General features: G+C 48.8%; 6 protein-coding genes across 6 annotated transcripts; 3 read left to right on the forward strand and 3 right to left on the reverse strand.

The window, feature by feature from the left end:
- The first annotated feature begins 1,509 nt into the window (after positions 1 to 1,509).
- LOC117893519 (balbiani ring protein 3-like) lies at positions 1,510 to 5,068 on the forward strand. Its single transcript, XM_034800158.1, has 3 exons — positions 1,510 to 1,612; positions 1,681 to 3,123; positions 3,756 to 5,068. Exons 1-3 carry the CDS (start codon positions 1,591 to 1,593, stop codon positions 5,033 to 5,035), a joined length of 2,745 nt encoding a protein of 914 aa, XP_034656049.1. The 5' UTR covers positions 1,510 to 1,590; the 3' UTR covers positions 5,036 to 5,068.
- Positions 5,069 to 5,233: 165 nt separating this feature from the next.
- LOC117894768 (probable chitinase 10) lies at positions 5,234 to 6,238 on the reverse strand. Its single transcript, XM_034801986.1, has 2 exons — positions 6,166 to 6,238; positions 5,234 to 6,084 (listed from the first exon to the last, which is right to left on the reverse strand). The coding sequence occupies exons 1-2, from the start codon at positions 6,229 to 6,231 to the stop codon at positions 5,290 to 5,292; spliced, it is 861 nt and encodes a 286-aa protein (XP_034657877.1). The 5' UTR covers positions 6,232 to 6,238; the 3' UTR covers positions 5,234 to 5,289.
- Positions 6,239 to 7,398: 1,160 nt separating this feature from the next.
- LOC117893520 lies at positions 7,399 to 9,726 on the forward strand. Its single transcript, XM_034800160.1, has one exon. It carries the CDS (start codon positions 7,399 to 7,401, stop codon positions 9,655 to 9,657), a length of 2,259 nt encoding a protein of 752 aa, XP_034656051.1. The 3' UTR covers positions 9,658 to 9,726.
- On the reverse strand, positions 9,687 to 10,544 carry LOC117893522. Its single transcript, XM_034800162.1, has 2 exons — positions 10,467 to 10,544; positions 9,687 to 10,410 (listed from the first exon to the last, which is right to left on the reverse strand). Exons 1-2 carry the CDS (start codon positions 10,542 to 10,544, stop codon positions 9,754 to 9,756), a joined length of 735 nt encoding a protein of 244 aa, XP_034656053.1. The 3' UTR covers positions 9,687 to 9,753.
- Positions 10,545 to 11,297: 753 nt separating this feature from the next.
- LOC117894776 lies at positions 11,298 to 11,741 on the forward strand. The gene is made up of 2 exons (XM_034802002.1): positions 11,298 to 11,320; positions 11,373 to 11,741. Coding segments are annotated over exons 1-2 (363 nt in total). The 5' UTR covers positions 11,298 to 11,319; the 3' UTR covers positions 11,735 to 11,741.
- Positions 11,742 to 11,958: 217 nt separating this feature from the next.
- On the reverse strand, positions 11,959 to 19,103 carry LOC117894749 (uncharacterized PE-PGRS family protein PE_PGRS54). The gene is made up of 13 exons (XM_034801960.1): positions 19,047 to 19,103; positions 17,930 to 18,065; positions 17,594 to 17,670; positions 17,427 to 17,530; positions 17,218 to 17,364; positions 16,885 to 17,157; positions 15,869 to 15,942; positions 15,532 to 15,637; positions 15,205 to 15,438; positions 13,687 to 14,031; positions 13,081 to 13,630; positions 12,898 to 13,023; positions 11,959 to 12,839 (listed from the first exon to the last, which is right to left on the reverse strand). Exons 2-13 carry the CDS (start codon positions 17,999 to 18,001, stop codon positions 12,056 to 12,058), a joined length of 2,892 nt encoding a protein of 963 aa, XP_034657851.1. The 5' UTR covers positions 18,002 to 18,065; positions 19,047 to 19,103; the 3' UTR covers positions 11,959 to 12,055.
- Positions 19,104 to 20,226: the final 1,123 nt, after the last annotated feature.

Below are 20,226 nucleotides of genomic sequence, written 5' to 3' on the forward strand. Positions count from 1 at the left end.
GCCATTTATGTTTTCTTAAGTTTGGTAATTTAATTCAAGCGTACTTGGCTCGCATTTGAATAATTAGAATTGCATTGTCTCCGGTTTCAGCTGACGCTCCCCGCGCCAACTCGCCGCGAAGTAGCAGGAAGCCAGGCAGCCTCTCACCGCAATTTCCATCTACACGTTGTTGGTTCTGTCCATACGGTAAGTAGCAGTAATAAAATCCTAAAACAATTGACAATTTCTCTGAATATTTCCTGTCTACTTACAGCGCCCAAAGGTTGCCGCTTCAAATGAAAATAAAATATCAGTGAGAGTAATTAGATTATTAATCGCACTTAATCACATTTCCATTGAGATATTTGTGTCGGTATGATTGCTTTCAGTTCCTAGAATTAAACGAGTGCCATTCCATATTTCGACTATAATTTACCCGCTACTCCAAGCTATAAATATCATGGTATTGGGTGGCTTTTTTACCATCATGCTATTGCTTCAAGTGTTACATACTTTGGCATGAATTTAGTATACCTTTGTGCAATACAAATGCGGGGTATACAAACATGCGTTCAATGTTCGAAAGCGTCTATTAAAAGTACCCATTATCGCAAACCCAAGCACCGCACACCCTTCAAGCGTGTCCGCCCACAAGAAGCTAGTGAAAATGTGAATGAATGATCGCCAATCGATTGAATGAACTAATTGATAATAATAACTAATCGATCACCTAACCACGGGTGGTAATGCATGTCAGGCTTATCGCTTGGCTGCAACACCTCCTCTCTGTATCGTTTTATTTATGTGGACAGATCGGTGCCAGATCTTACCTACCACAATTTGCTGACGGGAGACTTTTCCAAAGATAATCTCAAAGTACTGTGAACGATAAGAAAGAATAATTTCTGCTGCCTTAAGTTTAAACTTTCATTGGCAATATAAGGCTTCTCTCATTCAACAAAAGACTGGGCTTGACGTGTCTCTTCGGAGTGTAAGGAGAGTGCAATATAAGTTAGTGCCTATCTATCTATGCTGCCCTACATAGCCACAGAGAGTGCGAACCACACAACAGCCGCGCAGAGTGTTTCCCTTAGGCAGTCAATAGGTTTCAAACAACATGCTGATAACCGTATTCGTGCATACAGTATCACCGGAACTAAGTATCTTTCATTCGAGCACCGACGATTGCTGGATTGCTACATGTCGTGATTGTATCCGAGAGAGCGGTACACGCTTCAGTCACTTCATATTGAACGACATCAAGCGTCATTTAATGGGTAGTGTCAATAGTGGCACGGAATGCGTTGAATTTGTTAATGAGTGTCATTCGGGAGTGTGGCATGCTCTCCGCCCACCGCTCCCCGGACCCAAGTCCGTGCTCGAGACATGCACGTAATTACACTCGGGCGATAGCGCGTAGCGCCAAAAATCACTTGTTGAGTTAATCAAGAGATAAATATGGTTATTGGTATTATCAGAAGATTGGCTACTGATTCGCAGCACTCGAGGCAGTTTTGTTCGCCGCTCCCATAAATGCCTCGTCTCTGCCAGGGTCGCCACTTAGTCGTTCGCGAATTTTGAACTACTTCAAAGCTGCTGAAAGTCTTGAAAATGCGCAACACCGATTTGTGTGGTGAGTGGGTTAGTAAGGGCCATTCATGAAGTTTGTTCTGTATTCTCTGTTGTCGTTGTTGGCCTCAGCTCTTTGGACGCTTCTACTGGTCGCTGCCGCATCCGCAACCGCATCCGCGAGTGTCTGCCTCTATGAGCTGGACGGAACTCGGCTGCCTGTGGCGACCCACTGCGGTCGCTTTGTGGTATGCCAGCATGGAGAAGTGGCTGCCATCGGCAGCTGTCCCCGCGGACTGCACTTCAATCGTGAGCTGGCCGAGTGCGACTTCCAGTGGCGGGCCAACTGCTTGGGCCTGTCGCCATTCGCAGGTGCTGATGCTAGGGCTGATGCAGACTGCACCTGCACCTGTTGCGCCGATGAGTGCCCGAACACTGACGAGGATGGGCCAGGTCTGACCACAGTGGTAACAGAGCCCTGCGACACGGAGTCAACAACCACAGAACCAGACGTCACAGGCGCCACTAACCCCACTGAACCCACGAATGATGATGACTCCGATGAGACTACAGAGTCCAATGAGAGAACGACCGATGAGGCCACCACCGACACGAGCAATGGTGTCCACACCACTCCGTCCTCTCCATCCGCTGTGCCCATCTACTGCTCCAGCCAGCGCGACGAGTGTGCCAATGTGAGTACCAATGCCAAGCTGGAAATTCCCGGAGTGTGCGGAAAGTACATCCAGTGCAGTAATCGATGCGTCAACGAGATCAGCTGTCCCTCCGGCCTGTACTTCAACCCCAGCAGCGGTGACTGTGACTATCCATTAAACGTGGAGTGCACACCAGCGTTAGACGCGGACTCCACAGAGGAGATTGAGGGACCCTCGGGCACCACCTGTGCCAGTCAGGGCGTTTGTGCGGGCAAGCGTGACGGAACGCTGCTCGCCGACCCCGACACGAATGGCTACTTCGTGTGCCAATGCCAGTGCCCCATCGCCATGCCCTGCGACGAGTACACCAAGTTCAATCAGACGGCTCAGGTCTGCGATTGGGACTGGAGCGACGAGTCGGCTGCGGTTGCCTGTCCCGAAGGTCTCGTCTTCAATGCCACCTCAAATGAGTGCGATTATCCCGAGGGCTATGTTCCGGAAGTTGTCTGCAACGGCACCAGCACCGTGTGCCAGGGCGAGGCGGAGGGCACCCTCTTCCCTGTCGATGGGGTGTGCAACAAATTCTACAAGTGCAACTTCAACTGTGCCGTTGAGCAGCTGTGCCCCAACAACTTGCTCTTCGATGCCAAAACTGAGATCTGTGACTATCCACAGAACGTGGAGTGCCAGTGGCCACATACGCCGCCGTCAGGACCAAACGCCGGACCCTCGGGCATCGCTTGCGAGAGCAACGGCCGCTGCCTGAACGCCCGGGAGGGCACCTATCTGCCATCCGAGACCAGTTGCAATGGGTACGTCATCTGCCAGTGCGAGTGCGAGGTCGAGCTGGCGTGTCCCGAAGGTCTGTACTGGGACGAGGACCTATTGACCTGCAACTACGCCACCAATGTCAAATGTAATCTATAACTTAAAGTCATCCAATGAAATATATTTAGTTTTTCTGGCAACCAAATCGTCTGCGGTTCGTCGGCCTCTCCTACGCGTCGATAATTAAACGATAGGTAGCGGGGTGGTCAGCACTCATAAATCATTCTAATCAGACTCGGACTGGACGCTGTTCGGCAGCTGTGTTTTATCAGTTCTCAAATTGAGTGGAATAATTGCGAGTTTGTGTGATATAAATCAAGTTGGAGCTCACAATCGGCAGCCACTGAGGCTGCAGGGAGAGAGATTTGACCCAAGAACTTCTTCAAGCGCACCTCGATTTCTGGCCGCGCTCCCCTTGCACTTCTCAAACGGAAAACGTGACTGACAGTTTTATAAATAGTGCCATAACATCCTCTGCTCGTTTGACTACCGAGTGCGCTGATAAAATCAAGAGTGGTCCCACATTATCATCTCCGGGTGCCAGGAAAAGACATTTAATTATTTTAATTGCCCGAAAATATAAAAGCCGATATGGACCGGTGGTTCTTCAGTAGACGTTCAATATGCGTGGCGCAAAGATGTCTCAATCAAAGCATCTACAGTTCGGTAAGTTCACTCGCTCTGATGGAGAAGATTTCCTCAAATTTAGTTCTTGGATTGCAGCTTTTTCCCTGTGGCTTGCGCTTTCGGTTCTCATTGGATCACTGAATGCAGAATGTTGCCAAGATGGCGAGAAGAAGATCGACGAGGATGACTGCACCAAGTACTACGTTTGCTGCACCGGCAAGTTCGTCCAGAAGTCTTGTGACAGGGGGGATTGGTGGAACTGGGCGTCCGGCGTGTGTGAAAAGGATAGCGGCCAGTGCAGCTGCGGCGAGACTCCCGCCTGCACTGAAGGCGAACTGGAAGTGAATCCTTCAGACTGCGCAGCTTTTCTCGAGTGTGTGAACGGCATCTTTGTGAGCAAGAGCTGCCCCGCCCAGAATTACTTCAACGTCACACTTAATAAGTGTCTTGAGGACACCAATGGAGTGTGCGTTGGCTGTGTGGAGGGCAGCACTGAAGCAGACTCCGAAGACTGTACCAAATATAAGGTCTGCTCAGGTGGAAAGCTCGTATCCAAGTCATGTGGCAGTGGAAACTACTGGAACGCGGCCAATAGCAAATGCGAAAAGGACAGCGGAGAGTGCAATGGCAGCCCCAGCTGCACGGAGGGAGAGCTGGAGAAGGATCCCACCGACTGCGCTGGATACTGGAAGTGTGTCAATGGAGACCTTGTGAGTCTGAAGTGTGCCGATAAGTTGTACTTTAATGTCGACCTGAAAGTGTGCACTCCTGATACCGACGGAGTGTGCGTTGGCAGTCCAAGCTGCACAGAGGGAGAACTTAAAGTGAATCCCGCTGACTGCGCTGGATATTTGGAGTGTATCCATGGAAGCTTGGTGGCTAGAAAGTGTCCCGACTTGAACTACTTCAATGCCACACAGAAGAAGTGTATTCTGGACACCGATAACGTGTGCATCAGCAAAGTCTGCGACCCAGAGTGCTGCGATAAGCCCAACAATTGGATTGGACCCGTGGATAAGAACTGTTCTGCCTTCATCCAGTGCGTCTATGGCAACAAGTTTGAGCAAAGGTGTCCGAATAACCTTCAGTTCAACCCGCTCACGCTTGACTGTGACTTCCCGGAGAACGTGAACTGCGAGGATGGATCTGCGCCACCCAGCGGCCCCAATGCCGGACCATCTGGCACCTACTGCGAAAGCCAAGGTCGTTGTGTGGGCCAGCGGGATGGAACCATGTTCGGCGATGCCAGCAAGACGTGCAGCAGCGCCTATGTGGTCTGCCAGTGCGAGTGTGAGGTGGACTTCAACTGCAGCAATGGATTGCTTTATAATTCGCTGTTCCAGGTCTGCGATTGGCCCGAAAACGTGGAATGCTAAATAATACAATAAACATATAATTTTAACGCGCATTTTAGCTAATTTGAATTTAGTTATCCAATACAAAAATTGTTGCTGCTTTTGGGGACGTTTTACAATTAGTTTGGAAATTTCTAAGCTATTTTGTGGTATTTTATTTGGCTTTTCCCTGTCTTACAGTAGTTTACTAGCTTTGGAAGCTATTTAATAGTTGATACTTGAAGCATGAAATATGTGATGACAGATAGGATATTTATTTTATTTGCATGCAAGTGTTACAAGGGACGATTCTTCGGTTTTCGTACTGCATTTTTTGTCTTTGCTGCAGTTTTATTTCCCTTTTCCTTCACTTGACATTTCGCGATCTTTGGATAGTCGCACCGTTTCGTTTTGGAATTGAAATGCAAGCCTGTGGGACAATCCATTACGAGGAACACCTGGTTGCTGCAGAGTAAAAACTTTCCGCAATCTTTCTGATGGGCCACCAAGGAGTTCTCCTTTTCCTCGGAACAGGCCCCGGCGGATGTTGCGGGCTCCTCTAGTCGATTATTTTCCTGACTCACCAGGCACTTGGCGTCTTTCGGCTTCATACAGATCCGCCGAGTGGGACTAAAGTGCTGATTGGTGGGACAAACGCGAAGACGCGGCTGCTTCGACTCGCACACAAAGTACTCACTGCACGAGTCAGCCTTTGCCAGGGTAATGCCATCCTTCTTTCCAGCGCACACTCTGTTGAATGTATCCGAAGTTTGTTGTGTTTGTGGCTGAGGTCGCTGCTGCTTTGATGGTCTCCGCGTGGGTGGGGCATCGGTTTTCGGGGGCTCCTCATCCTCCTCACTTTCCGAGCTCGATCCATCGTTGTAATCACTTAGCTTGGCCTCGAATATGCAGTCCACGTCCAGGGCATCATCGCAATGTAAAGTATTGGGATTAAACAATGTGCCTCTGTCGCAGGATCCGATTACAGCGTTCCCATCCAGACACACATAATATCCCCGACACGTTCCATACATGGGCAAAAGCCCCCCGTTCTTACCATCACAAATGGATGTCTTAAACGAGAAGCCGTCCTGTGAAATCATGGTACTTAGTTAGTTCTTTAATCATTTTTATGTGTGTCATTCATGGCTTTCTCTGCCACTGGTACCCACTTGTACGCGAGCCAGAGATGTTTTATGCAAGACGCAAAGGGTCCACAGCAGTCCAAGGAGCTTCATATTGGGTATCGCTATCGAACTGAACTTTTCCATTCGTGGTACATCGTTTTTATACACTCGCATTGAATTCAAATTTGCATGCAGTGCCAATATGTAAAATGTTCCCTCTTTGATAATATCTGAGAAATCTGATAAGTGCACAAGTACTCCGCTCGCTATCTGCTCGCATATTTCTTTACTAAGAATTGATAAGACAGTTCATAAAAAACATATGTAATGTCTGATAAACACATACCAACTCTTATGCACATACATACATAGGTGGACCCAGAAATTCCACGAATTTCATAGAAATTAACAGAAATTCTCATTTAGTAGATAAAAGTGGATGCTGCGCTTTAAATAATAGAGAAGGAATGAGCTCGGATATCAAAAGATGATTTGATTTTCATTCATTTGTATTTAATTTTGGTGGAAAAGGAAACAAAAGCTTTAGGTGCGGTCGATGAACTCCTTGCAAGAGCATTTCATGGCCAAACCAAGAACACCTTTAGCGACGTTAAATATTCTTTCAAAAGATTCATAATATATATATCGATGTTTGCCTAAAAGTAGGCACATGTACTGATGAGCTGAGTTTAGTGTTTGTTTTTCCTCTTTCCTCTTTACTCTCTATTTAAGGGATGTTCCCTCTTCTCAACTACTTATACTGTCTCTCATCAGTTCATTGTTAATTGTTTTTTTACTATCTTGCTTATATCAGTGGAAAATACGAGCTGAGTGATAGTAGCCATCAGCAGTTGTCGAATATTTGAAGCCTGTTGTCTATTTCCTTGACCAAGATACGCATTCCGTTTTGATTTCTCAGAGCTGCTATTAAACCCTTATCAACTTGAATTAGTCATTATCGACGAAACGGACATACAGTTGATATGATTGGCAGGCGACTATCTGTTTATTTTGCCTAAGAATTGCCAAAAATTTGATGAGAATGATTCAGGTTCAGTAATTTATGAACCGTGCACCCATAAACACATGCGATTTCATTGCTATTCCCTTATAAATTACACATTTTAAAACCTAATAGTGATATTCAGAGCACATACAATGAAAGGTAAAATAGTCTACATAAGGGAGAAACCATTATTAATTTAATTTCCTGCATCAAGTAACTTCGAACATTTTATATCTGTTTCATTCTCTTCTCGTTTTAGTTGTAGACTGCAAATGGTATACGTTCTTCGCTTTCCTATTGACAACCGTTTGCGATGGCACCCCGTCTTCTTATCGAACTTCTGGTGGTGCGATGCAGAACTGCCTATCTCCGCCAGAAGTGGACTCGGACTTTTTTGTGCGTCGTTGCCTGTGGGAAAGTATAAATATCCGTACAACTGCAGCGCCTTCATTTCGTGTACAGAGTCGTGCCCTGAATTGGAGTACTGCCCGACGGGGAAACTCTTCAACAATCTTTTGCGTATTTGCGACACACCGGAAGCCGTTGATTGCACGGAATCGCCTTACCCAACCCCTCCGTCCACCGAGGCTGATCCTTGCGTTGGTCAAGCAAACCATAGTGTGATTCCATCCGAGAGTGCGTGCAACGAGTTCATCGTGTGTGTGGACGATCGTGGTGAAGTGGACCAATGCCCCGGCCAAATGCTATTTAATCCAGCCTTCCGCATCTGTGACTATCCAAATGATGTCTTGTGTTACGGTGACCAATCGACCCAGGAGGTGGAAGAAACGACATCGACCACTGAGGGGATATTCAATGACTGCGTCGGCCAGGAGCAGGGAACGAGATTTCCGTACCGGAACAACTGCCAGCAATATTACTACTGCTACGGCAACAACTCTTTCATAATCCTTCCCTGCCCCACTGACAATTGGTACAACCCGTACAGTGGTAATTGTGGGCCAGAGGTCCCAGCGGAAGCGTGCCGCGAGGTGACAACATCCACAACGCCCATCACCGTACCTCCAACAACGCTAGAGGAGAAGGAAAACCTATGCGCTGAACAGGAGCTGGGCGTCGCCTTTCCATTGGAATCAGACTGCCAACAGTACGTTATTTGCCTGGGCGGTGGTCAATCCGCCACTGCCAAGTGTCCAGTGAACGCATGGTTCGATCCGAAGACTGGCGACTGCGGACCCAATGTGTCGCCCACAGCGTGCCGCGACTCTGTCACCACAAGCACAACCGTTCAAACTACCCAAAGCTGGGACGATCTTTGCGCGGATCAGAAGCTGGGCTTCTCCTACCCACTTGTGACGAACTGCCAACAGTACATCCTGTGCATGGGAGACGGAAGCTACAGCATAGCGAATTGCATTTATAACGCCTGGTATGATCCGCAAACGGGCAATTGCGGCCCCGAGGTTTCACCTACAGCCTGCACGGAAAGTGGAGTCGCCACTGAATCAACTGCCAGTCAATCCACAACTCCTCCTACAACATACTCTACCAGTTGGACCACCATTCAGACTCCAGACACAACGACCAGCCTGCCAGTTGATTCTGAAATCTGCTCGGGCCAGAGCGTGGGTCATTACGCTTCCTATCCCGAAGATTGCAGCAAATACATTGTGTGTGCAAGCCCGGTTCCTATTGCCTTTTATTGCATTGAAGGATACTACTTCAACGAAGCAATGCAGCAATGCGTCCAGTGGGAGCTGAGTGATTGCCCAAAAGGAGAGACGACAACTCCATCGCCGAGCCATACCACGCCAACGCCAAGTCCGACGGTCTGCCACAACAAAGCTGGCGACACCTTACCGTTTCCAGACAATTGCCAGTGGTTTATACACTGCCTGGACGATGTCGTTTATATGATGGGAGTGTGTGGAAGTGGGGAGTTTTTCGACCCATTGACAGGGCATTGTGGCCCCGATGTATCCCCAGAAGCCTGTCGATGGGACTACGACTCAACCACTGCAGCCAGCACAGGAACAACCGAACAAAAATCCACGACTATCAGTACAGAAAGTACTCCGACTACTGAAGCTACAGATCCCTGCGAGGACATGCCTGATGGTAAACTAGTTCCATATCCCAACGACTGCAGCAAGTTCATACAATGTGTCCGACCTTCACCCATCGTCTATGACTGCGCAGAGGGGCAAGAATTCAGTGCATTCCTCGAACGGTGCATGGCTCCGTGGGTTGCGAACTGTACAATCCCAGCCACAACAACTCCGCTTCCCTCTGCCACCACAACTGAGAGGATTCCAGCACAGGGTAGCTTTTGCGCTGATCAAGCCGAAGGCTCCTTGGTTCCCTATCCCGGCAATTGCAGCAAGTACATCGTTTGTCAGGAGCCCATTCCTGTGGGATATGCGTGTACAAAAGGAGAAGAGTTCAGCCCCACTGATCTGGCCTGCATGGATCCCCAACTGGCCGGTTGCAGCACCAATGATTTGTTGTCAAATGCTAATGGAGTATTGATGTGGGAATCCCTTAAGGCAATTGCAAGATTCAATTGGTAGTCTTGATGAAATATTAAATGTGCATTTATTGACTGTGCTCAAAATAAGTAAAGTGGGTTCTAGAATCTAGCCCGTGACTTAAATATTGTTTCAGCTTCAGTTGTAGTGGAGAGCCTGGCATCCACTGCTGGAGGCAGTGCAGGTGACCAGCATGGGGTTCCAGAACGAGTCAGCGGCGCAATTCAACACAGTGGCCGTTGGGCCACAGTAGATAAACTTGCGACAGTCTCCGGGAAACGGAATATATGAATTTGGGATGCTGTTCTTGCACAGCAATTGTGCATCAATCGGGGCATTGTATTCCGGCTCTGGAGTGGCAGCAGTAGGGATTACGGGTGGGATCATGGGATAGTTGGGTTCGGTGGGCAACCCGCTGTTCCAAGGAGGCAAAGACTCGCAACTGTTGACATACTGAGAAAGCTCGCAGCGTTGACTGTGCGAATTGAATAGATGGTTGTTGGGGCAGCGTATGACACGCTTCTCGTAGAAGCGACTGCAGTCTCCAGGATAGGCGCTGTACTCCACCCAACCCTCCGTGTCGGGGCTCTGGCAATCGGAGTACTCTCGGTAATCGCAACGATAGTTTCGCTGGCTCCAGAATAAGCTTTCCGGGCACTGGGTCACGTAGGGACGACCCCGGAGACAGGTAAAGTACCTGCGGCAGTCATTGGGAAACGGCAGCATCACCAAACGGCTGGGATCATCGTAGGCTGGACATTGTGGCATGGCCATGGACATGTCAGCATTCATCGGCTAGCAGTACAAAGATTTTAGATCAGTTTTGGAGCCGGCTCGTGCAGGCAACTTACCACTTCAACATACGCCTCACCCTCCAAAGCGGCAAGCACAGCTACCAAGAGCACAAAAGCAAAGACAGAGGCACGCATCGCTGTTGCACGAAAGGATGGTAGATGGGTACTTTATTGATTGGTATTATGAGGAATTTACAGGCAGTCTTACTTTTCTTTTCCTCCAGAGATGACTCAATAAGGCAATGATGCCTGCCATTGGGCTGCGCCGTCTTTTATACAATTCCCTGTGGCAGCTTATCGAGGGCAAGTACTTGAATTTTATTTATCCCATTACCTTCTGCGAGTCTTTGTATTATGAGAATTATTTCTAGGAAATCACTCTGGAAATCTCTTGAACAGATAACACTATGCAACCAATAACAGACATGGATGGCTTTCCTTAACAGAAAGTTATCTGCAGCAAGGGAAAATGTATTTCTAAATATGTAAACAAGAAGCCACTTAACCGGACAAGTTTATCGTTCCAAGGCCAGACGACACTCGTTCAAGTGAAAGCAATTCAATGTGAGTTTAATAATGAACTAATCAAGAAAGTCTATGTAAAGAACAAAGATCTATTTACATACAGGTATATCTTACAGAAGGAAAGAAATGAACGAAAAGCATGACAGAGCTGAACAGAACATAAAACTGCTGATCGGGGTATATATGTACATATCTACTTGAGAACTTAATGTGGTCGGAGAGCTTCCCTCCTGTTAATATTTGCATTAATTGTACATACATTGATGGGGGCTTATCACTTATTGCCGTATGGAGAGACTCGCCTCTACATCTATATAAATGCCAAAAGAGACAGTTAACAGTTCAGATAGACCCCAAGCCAGCGAGTGTCCACATCTCTCTGAGAAGTATATTTATTGATCAGAAGTTCAAAATTCTTTAATTAATATACCATGTCAGTGACTATCCAATTCTTGCTTTTAGGAGCTCTGCTCGTATCGAGTTCTCAGGCCCTGATCAGAGAGCCCTATCCCAGAGACTGCAAGCTGTTTTACGAGACGCGCGAGCTCAGCTGCCCTCCGGACTTGCGCTGGAACGCCCAACTGCAGCGATGTAGCTCAGAGACCCTCGCAGGCTGTTCTAACACCGTACCCGCCGACAGTCTGTCAGTCGCATGCGCTGAGAAACTTGGACAACTAATACCATATCCTGGTGACTGTACACGCTTCATACAGTGTGACTATCTTCCCTTTGTGAAGACCTGTCCACAGTATCTCTTCTGGAACTCTAAACTGCTCACCTGCGACAAAATGTGTGTTTAATTGTTTTCAAAATTCAAGCAAAGCTCCATGTGTTCCCAGATAATATTAAAACAATGTTTCCGGGATACTTTCTGTTTTCTTATGAATTTTATTTAATATTAATTACAATTGCAAAGCCTATGAAATATTTAAGAAATGGCAGTAAGATGCTAAAATTATTTGCAAAAAACACTTAAATGCTTATGAACTTGCTGCATAAAAATACAAATATGTGGGTGCCTTTCGGTGCCAGTTAGATTTTAGAGTTCTACAATTGAGCCCCTTTGGGAACTGATCTACTAAAATGTGTGGTGGGTGGGGTTATTGATTTCTCCCTCTCATTTAGCACTTGCCGTTGGCCGGAGCCTTTGGGCGACAGATCTTGCTGCGTCCATTTGCACCGTAGACAATGTTACAGGAGAAGGTGAAGTATCCGCAGGTCGAGGACTTTGTGTAGTACGTAGACTGGAAGTTCTTGTTGTCCTGCGGTGGGTTCTTGCTATTGTCCATGCTTCCTGTCACCGACTTGGTGACTGTTACATAGCTGTCTGGGGCGCGAGGCGCTTTGCTGCCGCGAGTGGGTGCACTCGGAGCATCGGAGTCAGTGTCGGCACTGATCTCGACCTTCTTCTCGGTGTTGTGCAGCTCAAGCGACTTGGTGTGAAACTTCTTTTGAACGTTAACCGTGCCGCGGAACCCACTGGGCACGGACTCAGTGGTTGATCGCTCAGTGTAGGTGTTGACGACACCGTTCTGTTTCTGCACCAGCTGGTACTTTTCCGCTGGCAATGGGGCCACTACGGCCTGCTGCTTCTGCGTGGGAGACGACTGGGTATAGGTCTGTGGATGAGGAGTGGACTCCGCATCCTGAATCTTGCTCGGCGCCTTAGGACCCTCCTCTAGCTTGACGGGGTTCTCGTTGTAGTACTCATCCTCGTCATATTCATCGCCCTCATCCTCTTCCTCCTCTTCGTATTGCACTGGCTCCGGCTGATCGGGCTTCTTTTCGACCTTCTCAGGCTCCTCCTTGCTGGTCTTTGTGGACTTCAGCTGCAGCTCGGGTATTGAATCGGATTCAGATGTGAGTGCCGGGCCACTAAAGACGGCATCAGCACGATCGGTTACACTGAAATTGAAATATAGTTTGTGAAATGCACCGAAAATTCCCATCGAGGTGTACCCACGCATTGCCACTGTTGCCAAACTGGCTGATTGTATTGAAGAGCTCTCGATTCTGTTCCCGATAGGTATCCACCTGCTCCTTGGTTCCTGACGCAGACTGTGCAGCACCATGGTATGATACACCAAAGCTGAAAATGGAAGTGGCTTAGATTTCTGGCGTCTCTCCTGCCTCACTCTGTGCTCACCTGGACGTTCCTTGGATCTGGGACTGGCTCTGACCAGAATGGCTGCCCGATTGGGCAGAGGCCTGACCGCCGCCTGGAGACGCTGCCGAGCTGGTATCCTGACCAGGACGGAAGCCAATTTGAGCTTGGGAAGATGTTTGACCGGGTCCGCTGGACTGGGCATCGGCCAAACCACCCTTATCGTTGGCCTGCACTTCGCTCTGGCTCTGATGAATCAGACCTCCGCTCTGTGATGAAGCCTTGGTGCCTCCATCCTTGTTGTTGACCTGCACTTGGGCCTGGGACTGGGCTGGTCCTCCGGAGCCTTGGGACTGGCTCATAGCGCCATCAGCATTGCCAGTAACCTGAGCGCTGGCGGCTCGATCTGCATCAGAGGTCATTGCACTGGCGCTGAACGAACCGCCCGTACTGTATGTGCCGGATACTTGAGTCTTGGCTGTTCCGCCATTCTTTTTGCCCTCGGCACTGGCAGATGCCTGGCCGTTGCCAATCGTGGATGCCGCTTGAGAGAATGTGTCATCAGGTCCACCGGAAACTGCACCTGGCACACCTTAAATTATCAAATTAGCATTTTTGCGTCAGTTCAAAGAGGTTTGCGAGACTTACCAGCACCAGCAGCTCCACTAGGAGTGACACCAGATCCAGCTGTATAGCGTCCTGGAGCACCCACTTGACCGTCTAAAACACCACCGGCTCCAGGTTGCCTACCGCCATACTGAGTTCCTCCAGCTCCGGGCTGCCCACCACCGATACCTGTCTGACTTCCAACACCAGGTTGGGTTCCATAACCGGGCTGTCCACCACCGATAACAGATTGTCCGACAGCGCCTGGCTGTGTTCCGTATTGTTGTCCTCCAACGCCAGCTTGACCACCAAATCCTGGTTGTCCGCCACCGCTACCAGGTTGTCCACCAACTCCTGGCTGTGTTCCGTAACCAGGTTGACCACCAACTCCTGGCTGCGTTCCGTATCCGGGCTGTCTACCACTGATACCAGGCTGTCCGCCAACTCCTGGCTGTGTTCCGTACCCGGGTTGACCACCAACACCAGTTTGACCGCCAAATCCGGGTTTTCCGCCACCTATTCCAGGTTGTCCGCCACCGAAACCAGGCTGTCCGTATGCGGGTTGACCTCCAACGCCAGTTTGACCGCCAAATCCGGGCTGTCCACCACCAATACCAGTCTGACCTCCTACTCCTGGCTGTGTTCCGTATCCGGGTTGTCCTCCAACGCCAGCTTGACCACCAAATCCGGGCTGTCCGCCACCAATACCAGGTTGTCCACCAACTCCTGGCTGTGTTCCGTATCCAGGTTGACCACGACTGCCAGTTTGACCACCAACTCCTGGCTGTGTTCCGTATCCGGGTTGTCTACCACTGATACCAGGCTGTCCACCAACTCCTGGCTGTGTTCCGTATCCGGGTTGTCCTCCAACGCCAGCTTGACCACCAAATCCTGGCTGTCCGCCACCGATACCAGGTTGTCCACCAACTCCTGGCTGTGTTCCGTATCCAGGTTGACCACCTCCACCAGTCTGACCTCCTACTCCTGGCTGTGTTAAGTATCCAGACTGTCTACCACCGATACCAGGCTGTCCGCCAACTCCTGGCTGTGTTCCGTATCCGGGTTGACCACCAACACCTGTTTGACCTCCAAATCCTGGGTGTCCGCCACCTATACCAGTCTGACCTCCTACTCCTGGCTGTGTTCCGTATCCGGGCTGTCCGCCACCAATACCAGGCTGTCCGCCAACTCCTGGCTGTGTTCCGTATCCGGGTTGACCACCAACGCCTGCTTGACCTCCAAATCCTGGGTGTCCGCCACCTATACCAGTCTGACCTCCTACTCCTGGCTGTGTTCCGTATCCGGGCTGTCCGCCACCAATACCAGGCTGTCCACCAGATCCTGGTTGGGCTCCGTATCCGGGTTGACCACCAACGCCTGCTTGACCTCCAAATCCTGGCTGTCCGCCACCTATACCAGTATGACTTCCTACTCCTGGCTGTGTTCCGTATCCGGGTTGTCCTCCAACGCCAGCTTGACCACCAAATCCTGGCTGTCCGCCACCGATACCATGTTGTCCACCAACTCCTGGCTGTGTTCCGTATCCAGGTTGACCACCACTGCCAGTTTGACCACCAACTCCTGGCTGTGTTCCGTATCCGGGTTGTCTACCACTGATACCAGGCTGTCCACCAACTCCTGGTTGTGTTCCGTATCCGGGTTGACCACCAACGCCAGCTTGACCTCCAAATCCGGGCTGTCCGCCCCCCCTACCAGTCTGACTTCCTGTCCAGTCAGACTGTCTACCACCGATCCCAGGCTGTCCGCCAACTCCTGGCTGTGTTCCGTATCCGGTTTGACCACCAACACCAGATTGACCGCCAAATCCGGGCTGTCCGCCACCTATACCAGGTTGTCCGCCACCGAAACCAGGCTGTCCGTATGCGGGTTGACCTCCAACGCCAGTTTGACCGCCAAATCCGGGCTGTCCTCCACCAATACCAGTCTGACTTCCTACTCCTGGCTGTGTTCCGTATCCGAGCTGTCCACCATCAATACCAGGTAGTCCGCCACCGAAACCAGGCTGTTCACTCACACCTGGCTGTGTTCCGTATCCGGGTTGACTACCAACGCCAGTTTGTCTTCCAAATCCGGGCTGTCCACTACCAATACCAGTCTGACCTCCTACTCCTGGTTGTGTTCCGTATCCGGGCTGTCCGCCACCTATACCTGGTTGACCGCCACCGTAACCAGGCTGTCCGCCACCGAAAGCAGGCTGCCCGTATCCGGGTTGACCTCCAACGCCAGTTTGACCGCCAAATCCGGGCTGTCCACCACCAATACCAGTCTGACTTCCTACTCCTGGCTGTGTTCCGTATCCGGGCTGTCCACCACCAATACCAGGTTGTCCGCCACCGAAACCAGGCTGGCCACTCACACCTGGCTGTGTTCCGTATCCGGGCTGTCCACCACCAACACCAGGTTGTCTGCCACCGATACCAGGCTGTCCGCCAGCTCCTGGCTGGGCTCCAAATCCGGGTTGTCTACCACCGATACCTGTCTGACTTCCTACTCCTGGTTGTGTACCGTAACCGGGCTGCCCACCACCGATACCAGGCTGTCCGTATCCGGGTTGACCTGCAACGCCAGTTTGACCGCCAAATCCTGGCTGTCCACCACCAATACCAGGTTGTCCGCCAACTCCTGGTTGGGCTCCGAATCCGTGTTGACCTCCAACGCTACTTTGGTCTCCAAATCCTGGCTGTCCGCCTACGATCCCAGTCTGACTTCCTACTCCTGGTTGAGTTCCATATCCGGGCTGTGCACCACCGATGCCTGTTTGACTTCCTGGCTGTGTTTCGTATCCGGGTTGACCTGCAACGCCAGTTTGACCACCAAATCCTGGCTGTCCACCACCAATACCAGGTTGTCCGCCAACTCCTGGTTGGGCTCCGTATCCGGGTTGACCTCCAACGCCACTTTGGTCGCCAAATCCTGGCTGTCCGCCGCCGATCCCAGTTTGACTTCCATATCCGGGCTGTGCACCACCGATGCCCGTTTGACTTCCTGGCTGTGTTCCGTATCCGGGTTGACCTACAACGCTAGGTTGACCGCCGAGCCCGGGCTGTCCACCACCAATACCAGGCTGTCTGCCAACTCCTGGTTGGGCTTCGTATCCGGGTGTTCCTCCCTCGGTAGACTGGCCGCCAAATCCGGGCTGCCCGCCACCGAAACCTGGCTGGCTGCCAACTCCTGGCTGTGGTCCGTATCCTGGCTGTCCCCCGCCGATGCGTGTTTGACTTCCCGGCTGTGTTCCGTATCCGGGTTGACCTCCAACGCTAGGTTGAACGCCAAAGCCGGGCTGAGCACCATCGATACCAGCTTGTCCTCCGCTAACTGAAGGTCCTGCGCCACCGGGTCCTACCGGCCCGAATACTTGTTGTCCACCACTGACTCCTGGAAGTCCTCCAATACCAGGCTGCTCACCAATCAGACTTCCGGCTCCAGGTTGACCACCAATCAGACTTCCGGCACCAGGTTGACCACCAAATCCAGGCTGTCCGCTTACAGCATCTAAATAAATACTTCATTCAGGTACCACAAACAAAAAATAAATATGTCGGATTAACTAACCTGCACCTGGAAGACTAATGATAGCATCGGGTCTTCCGACAAAGCCTCCACTGCCATCGAGTGAGCTGCCAGTTTGATAGCCGGAACAGCCACTGCAATCTCCAGAGGAGAACTGACTCTGGGCCTGGCCCATTCCGTGACTACCAGCTGAAGATGGATCAGATTTCATTTACAATCGTTCACGGAATTCAGATTGATGTATCACTTACAGACTACGGAACGTGATCCGCTTTCGTTAGCCTCTGCCTCAGCCTTGCCGTCCTCTTCGGGTTTACCAAAGTTCAAGTACTGCGACTGCGTCTGTCCTCTTGCACTAGTAGGTTTGGATGATTCATTTTGATTATCTATTTTTCTGATCTATTTTTATCCTACTTACTAGCCTCTGCCGCTTCTCTTTGATCGCTCCAAATCAGCCAGGCCTGTGAGTTCATCTTCGCTTTGCGCCGATTGATCCTGTAAGTGATTGAAGAAACTTAAGTTCAATGCTAATGTCAGCTTTATCACGAGCCATTCAAGCTAGAGTACTGTGTCCGTTCTTAATTCGATTCTGTGGCTGAAACTGACCTTGGTCAAATTGGGCCTTATCGCATACTATTGGGACGAGTTCATTTACATTGAACCACTCCATGAGTAGTTCCACACATCCACGCACACAGTCACAGGCACAGTCACGAGCGCAGCTCTTGGCTTTCATTAACAATTTGACACTTACGATAGCCGCTCCATTGGCGCACGCTATGAGCACCACGACGCCTAGTAGCAGGCCCCAGCGAAAGGGCAGCATTTCAATAAATCTAATTCCGAATCCAATTGAAACGTGTCGACGTCTACTGAACACAACCAGCAAACTGTAAGATGAAATTTAATTGTATTATCAACTCATTTGATTGGACAGCACACATGCTCGTTAATATTAGTTTATGTATGTTCCCTCCCATTCGAGGGGTTATCTCTTCTCTTGAGAATGGGGACACACGATTCTATTTGATGCCAAAAAAGTATTATACACAAAAAAACAATTGATCTTGGGCTCAATTTCCGTTAAGCGTGATGTAATCACATAAAATAATGAACAGAAAATGAATTTTTTAGAATTATTTAGAGGATGGTTCTGGTCATTTTTAGTTTTATGATAAAAGTAACCTCTATCTCTTCTGAAAAATTTCCCTATTGAAATTGTTTGATGGATTTTAATATTCTTCACGTCACTTTAGGTCCTTTATATCTCTGGAGTATCCAAAATTTTAATTGTTTATTTAATTTAATTTTTAATTTAATAATTTATTAAATTTTATTTAATGGTTAATGGTTTTGTTCCAGTCGTCCTCCATTCGACTGTGTTTATTCCATATCACATACTTCTTCGCTTGTATGCTTATTAGTTTCCAAGGGAAATGTTCCGATCAGCTTCAGACCGCGACGACGTCTGGATTGCAAATAACGTAGGGCTGTCCGCACTTGAAAGCTTAAGTAGAACTCACAATCTCACTCTGTCATACACTACACTATCTCTTCTGAAAGTTCACTTATGGAAATTTATTGATGGATCTTCATAATGTTCAAGACATTTTCGAAAGGTCGTAGGTCCTTTATATCTCTGGAACTAAAACTCGGAATATTTAATTTCAAAGTTTTTTTAAATGTTCACATCACAAATCTGAAGAATGATTATCCTGTGAATATTTGTTCTGCTAAGAATCCGAAGTCACGAGATACGCTGCAATAGACCATAAATATATCCGGCACAATTGGTATTCAATGTTCTTTAATTGATTTTACATTTCACTTTTTCGTCCTTTATTCGACAGTGTTTTTTTAATTTCACATACTTCTTCGCCTGTATGCTAATTGGGTTCCAATGTTCCGAACTGCTTCCGAACGCGACAACTGCTAGATTGCGAATAACGTTGGGCTGTCCGAGCATCAAAACTCTAGAGCTTGAGTAGAACTCAAATTCATTGAAGGCGAGCAATTTCTAATACATTTGCATTTAGCCAGCAGCATGAATATTTATGTAGGACCCACACAATCACAGAAGTCTGGTTCGAGTGTCTGCCCTATCGCATACACATAACAACGCCGCACCACACACCATACATCACACGACCACAAATGCACAGGCCAGGCCACTTAGAGCTCTGAGCTCGTCGCCAGTGCCATTCATTGGAGTGTCTGTGCCTGTTCCATTACATATCAACACTTTGATCGTGTCAATCGATCACTTGGCTTGGCTGAGTACGGGACTGGGGGGACCGCGACCCGCCACTCCCTCCATCGAATGTATCTCTGGAAGGGGCATTACAACATCATCGTCTTCGCCAACGACTGGGGGAGACTTTTGACCCATTTTAAGGAAATGTGCTGGCATTTATTAGCATATAAAGATATCCAATTGTGTATATACTATTTTCAAGTGTGTCCCTTCCCCAGATCATTTGCCATTCACGCTCGGGTTTCACTCTATCTCTCTCCATCTTTCTTGTAGTATCTGCCGTAATTAATTTGAGTTTTGAGTTCCCAAGGAACTATTCTATAGAGCCGAATTGGGCGGAAGTAATTTGTTTTGATAACCTTTGGGACCAAAAATTTGCGTTAGCTTTCTGGTTAGGCAGTCCATCGTCATATCTATTTATAGATCAGGCCCCTTCAGCCCCACAGAATCAACATCAATCCTGAGCTCGAGTTTCCCTTATCTGCTGAAAGCTTCTAAAAAGCCATGTGTTTTAATTGAACTCAAGCATTAAATATTCATCCACTGTATGGGGTATGTTTCAAGGCTAATAATATTTTTAATTGAAGCCCAGTTCGATAAGATCAACACAAAATAAAAAGCACAGCCACATAGCGTAGGCCTATTGAACTAAATTTGCATGCAACCAAAAATGAGATCTATTGAGAGCATCTACTTGTACTCGCACAGACTCTGTAGACGATCACACTGTTAGTTTCCCTTGATGGTCTGGTCCACTTTCAATTTCGATAAGACTGATCATTTTCTCAAATTTAACC

This window comes from Drosophila subobscura, chromosome J (genome assembly GCF_008121235.1).
Source record: "Drosophila subobscura isolate 14011-0131.10 chromosome J, UCBerk_Dsub_1.0, whole genome shotgun sequence".
NCBI classification, from domain to species: Eukaryota; Metazoa; Arthropoda; class Insecta; order Diptera; family Drosophilidae; genus Drosophila; species Drosophila subobscura.

Excerpts from the sequence above, each read along its gene's own strand:
- LOC117893519 (XM_034800158.1), top strand. The coding sequence starts at position 1,591 with ATGCGCAACACCGATTTGTGTG. Across the intron at positions 1,613-1,680 it reads GCGCAACACCGATTTGTGTG|CTCTTTGGACGCTTCTACTG; the intron begins GTGAGTGGGTTA and ends TGTTGGCCTCAG. Across the intron at positions 3,124-3,755 it reads CGCCACCAATGTCAAATGTA|CTTTTTCCCTGTGGCTTGCG; the intron begins ATCTATAACTTA and ends CTTGGATTGCAG.
- LOC117894768 (XM_034801986.1), bottom strand. The coding sequence starts at position 6,231 with ATGAAGCTCCTTGGACTGCTGTGGACCCTTTGCGTCTTGCATAAAACA. Across the intron at positions 6,085-6,165 it reads CATCTCTGGCTCGCGTACAA|GACGGCTTCTCGTTTAAGAC; the intron begins GTGGGTACCAGT and ends ATGATTTCACAG.
- LOC117893520 (XM_034800160.1), top strand. The coding sequence starts at position 7,399 with ATGGTATACGTTCTTCGCTTTCCTATTGACAACCGTTTGCGATGGCAC.
- LOC117893522 (XM_034800162.1), bottom strand. The coding sequence starts at position 10,544 with ATGCGTGCCTCTGTCTTTGCTTTTGTGCTCTTGGTAGCTGTGCTTGCC. Across the intron at positions 10,411-10,466 it reads GTGAGGCGTATGTTGAAGTG|CCGATGAATGCTGACATGTC; the intron begins GTAAGTTGCCTG and ends TTGTACTGCTAG.
- LOC117894749 (XM_034801960.1), bottom strand. The coding sequence starts at position 18,001 with ATGCTGCCCTTTCGCTGGGGCCTGCTACTAGGCGTCGTGGTGCTCATA. Across the intron at positions 15,943-16,884 it reads ATACGGAACACAGCCGGGAA|TAGGAAGTCAGACTGGTATT; the intron begins GTCAAACACGCA and ends CACAGCCAGGAG. Across the intron at positions 12,840-12,897 it reads TTTGGCAACAGTGGCAATGC|TGTAACCGATCGTGCTGATG; the intron begins GTGGGTACACCT and ends TTTCAATTTCAG.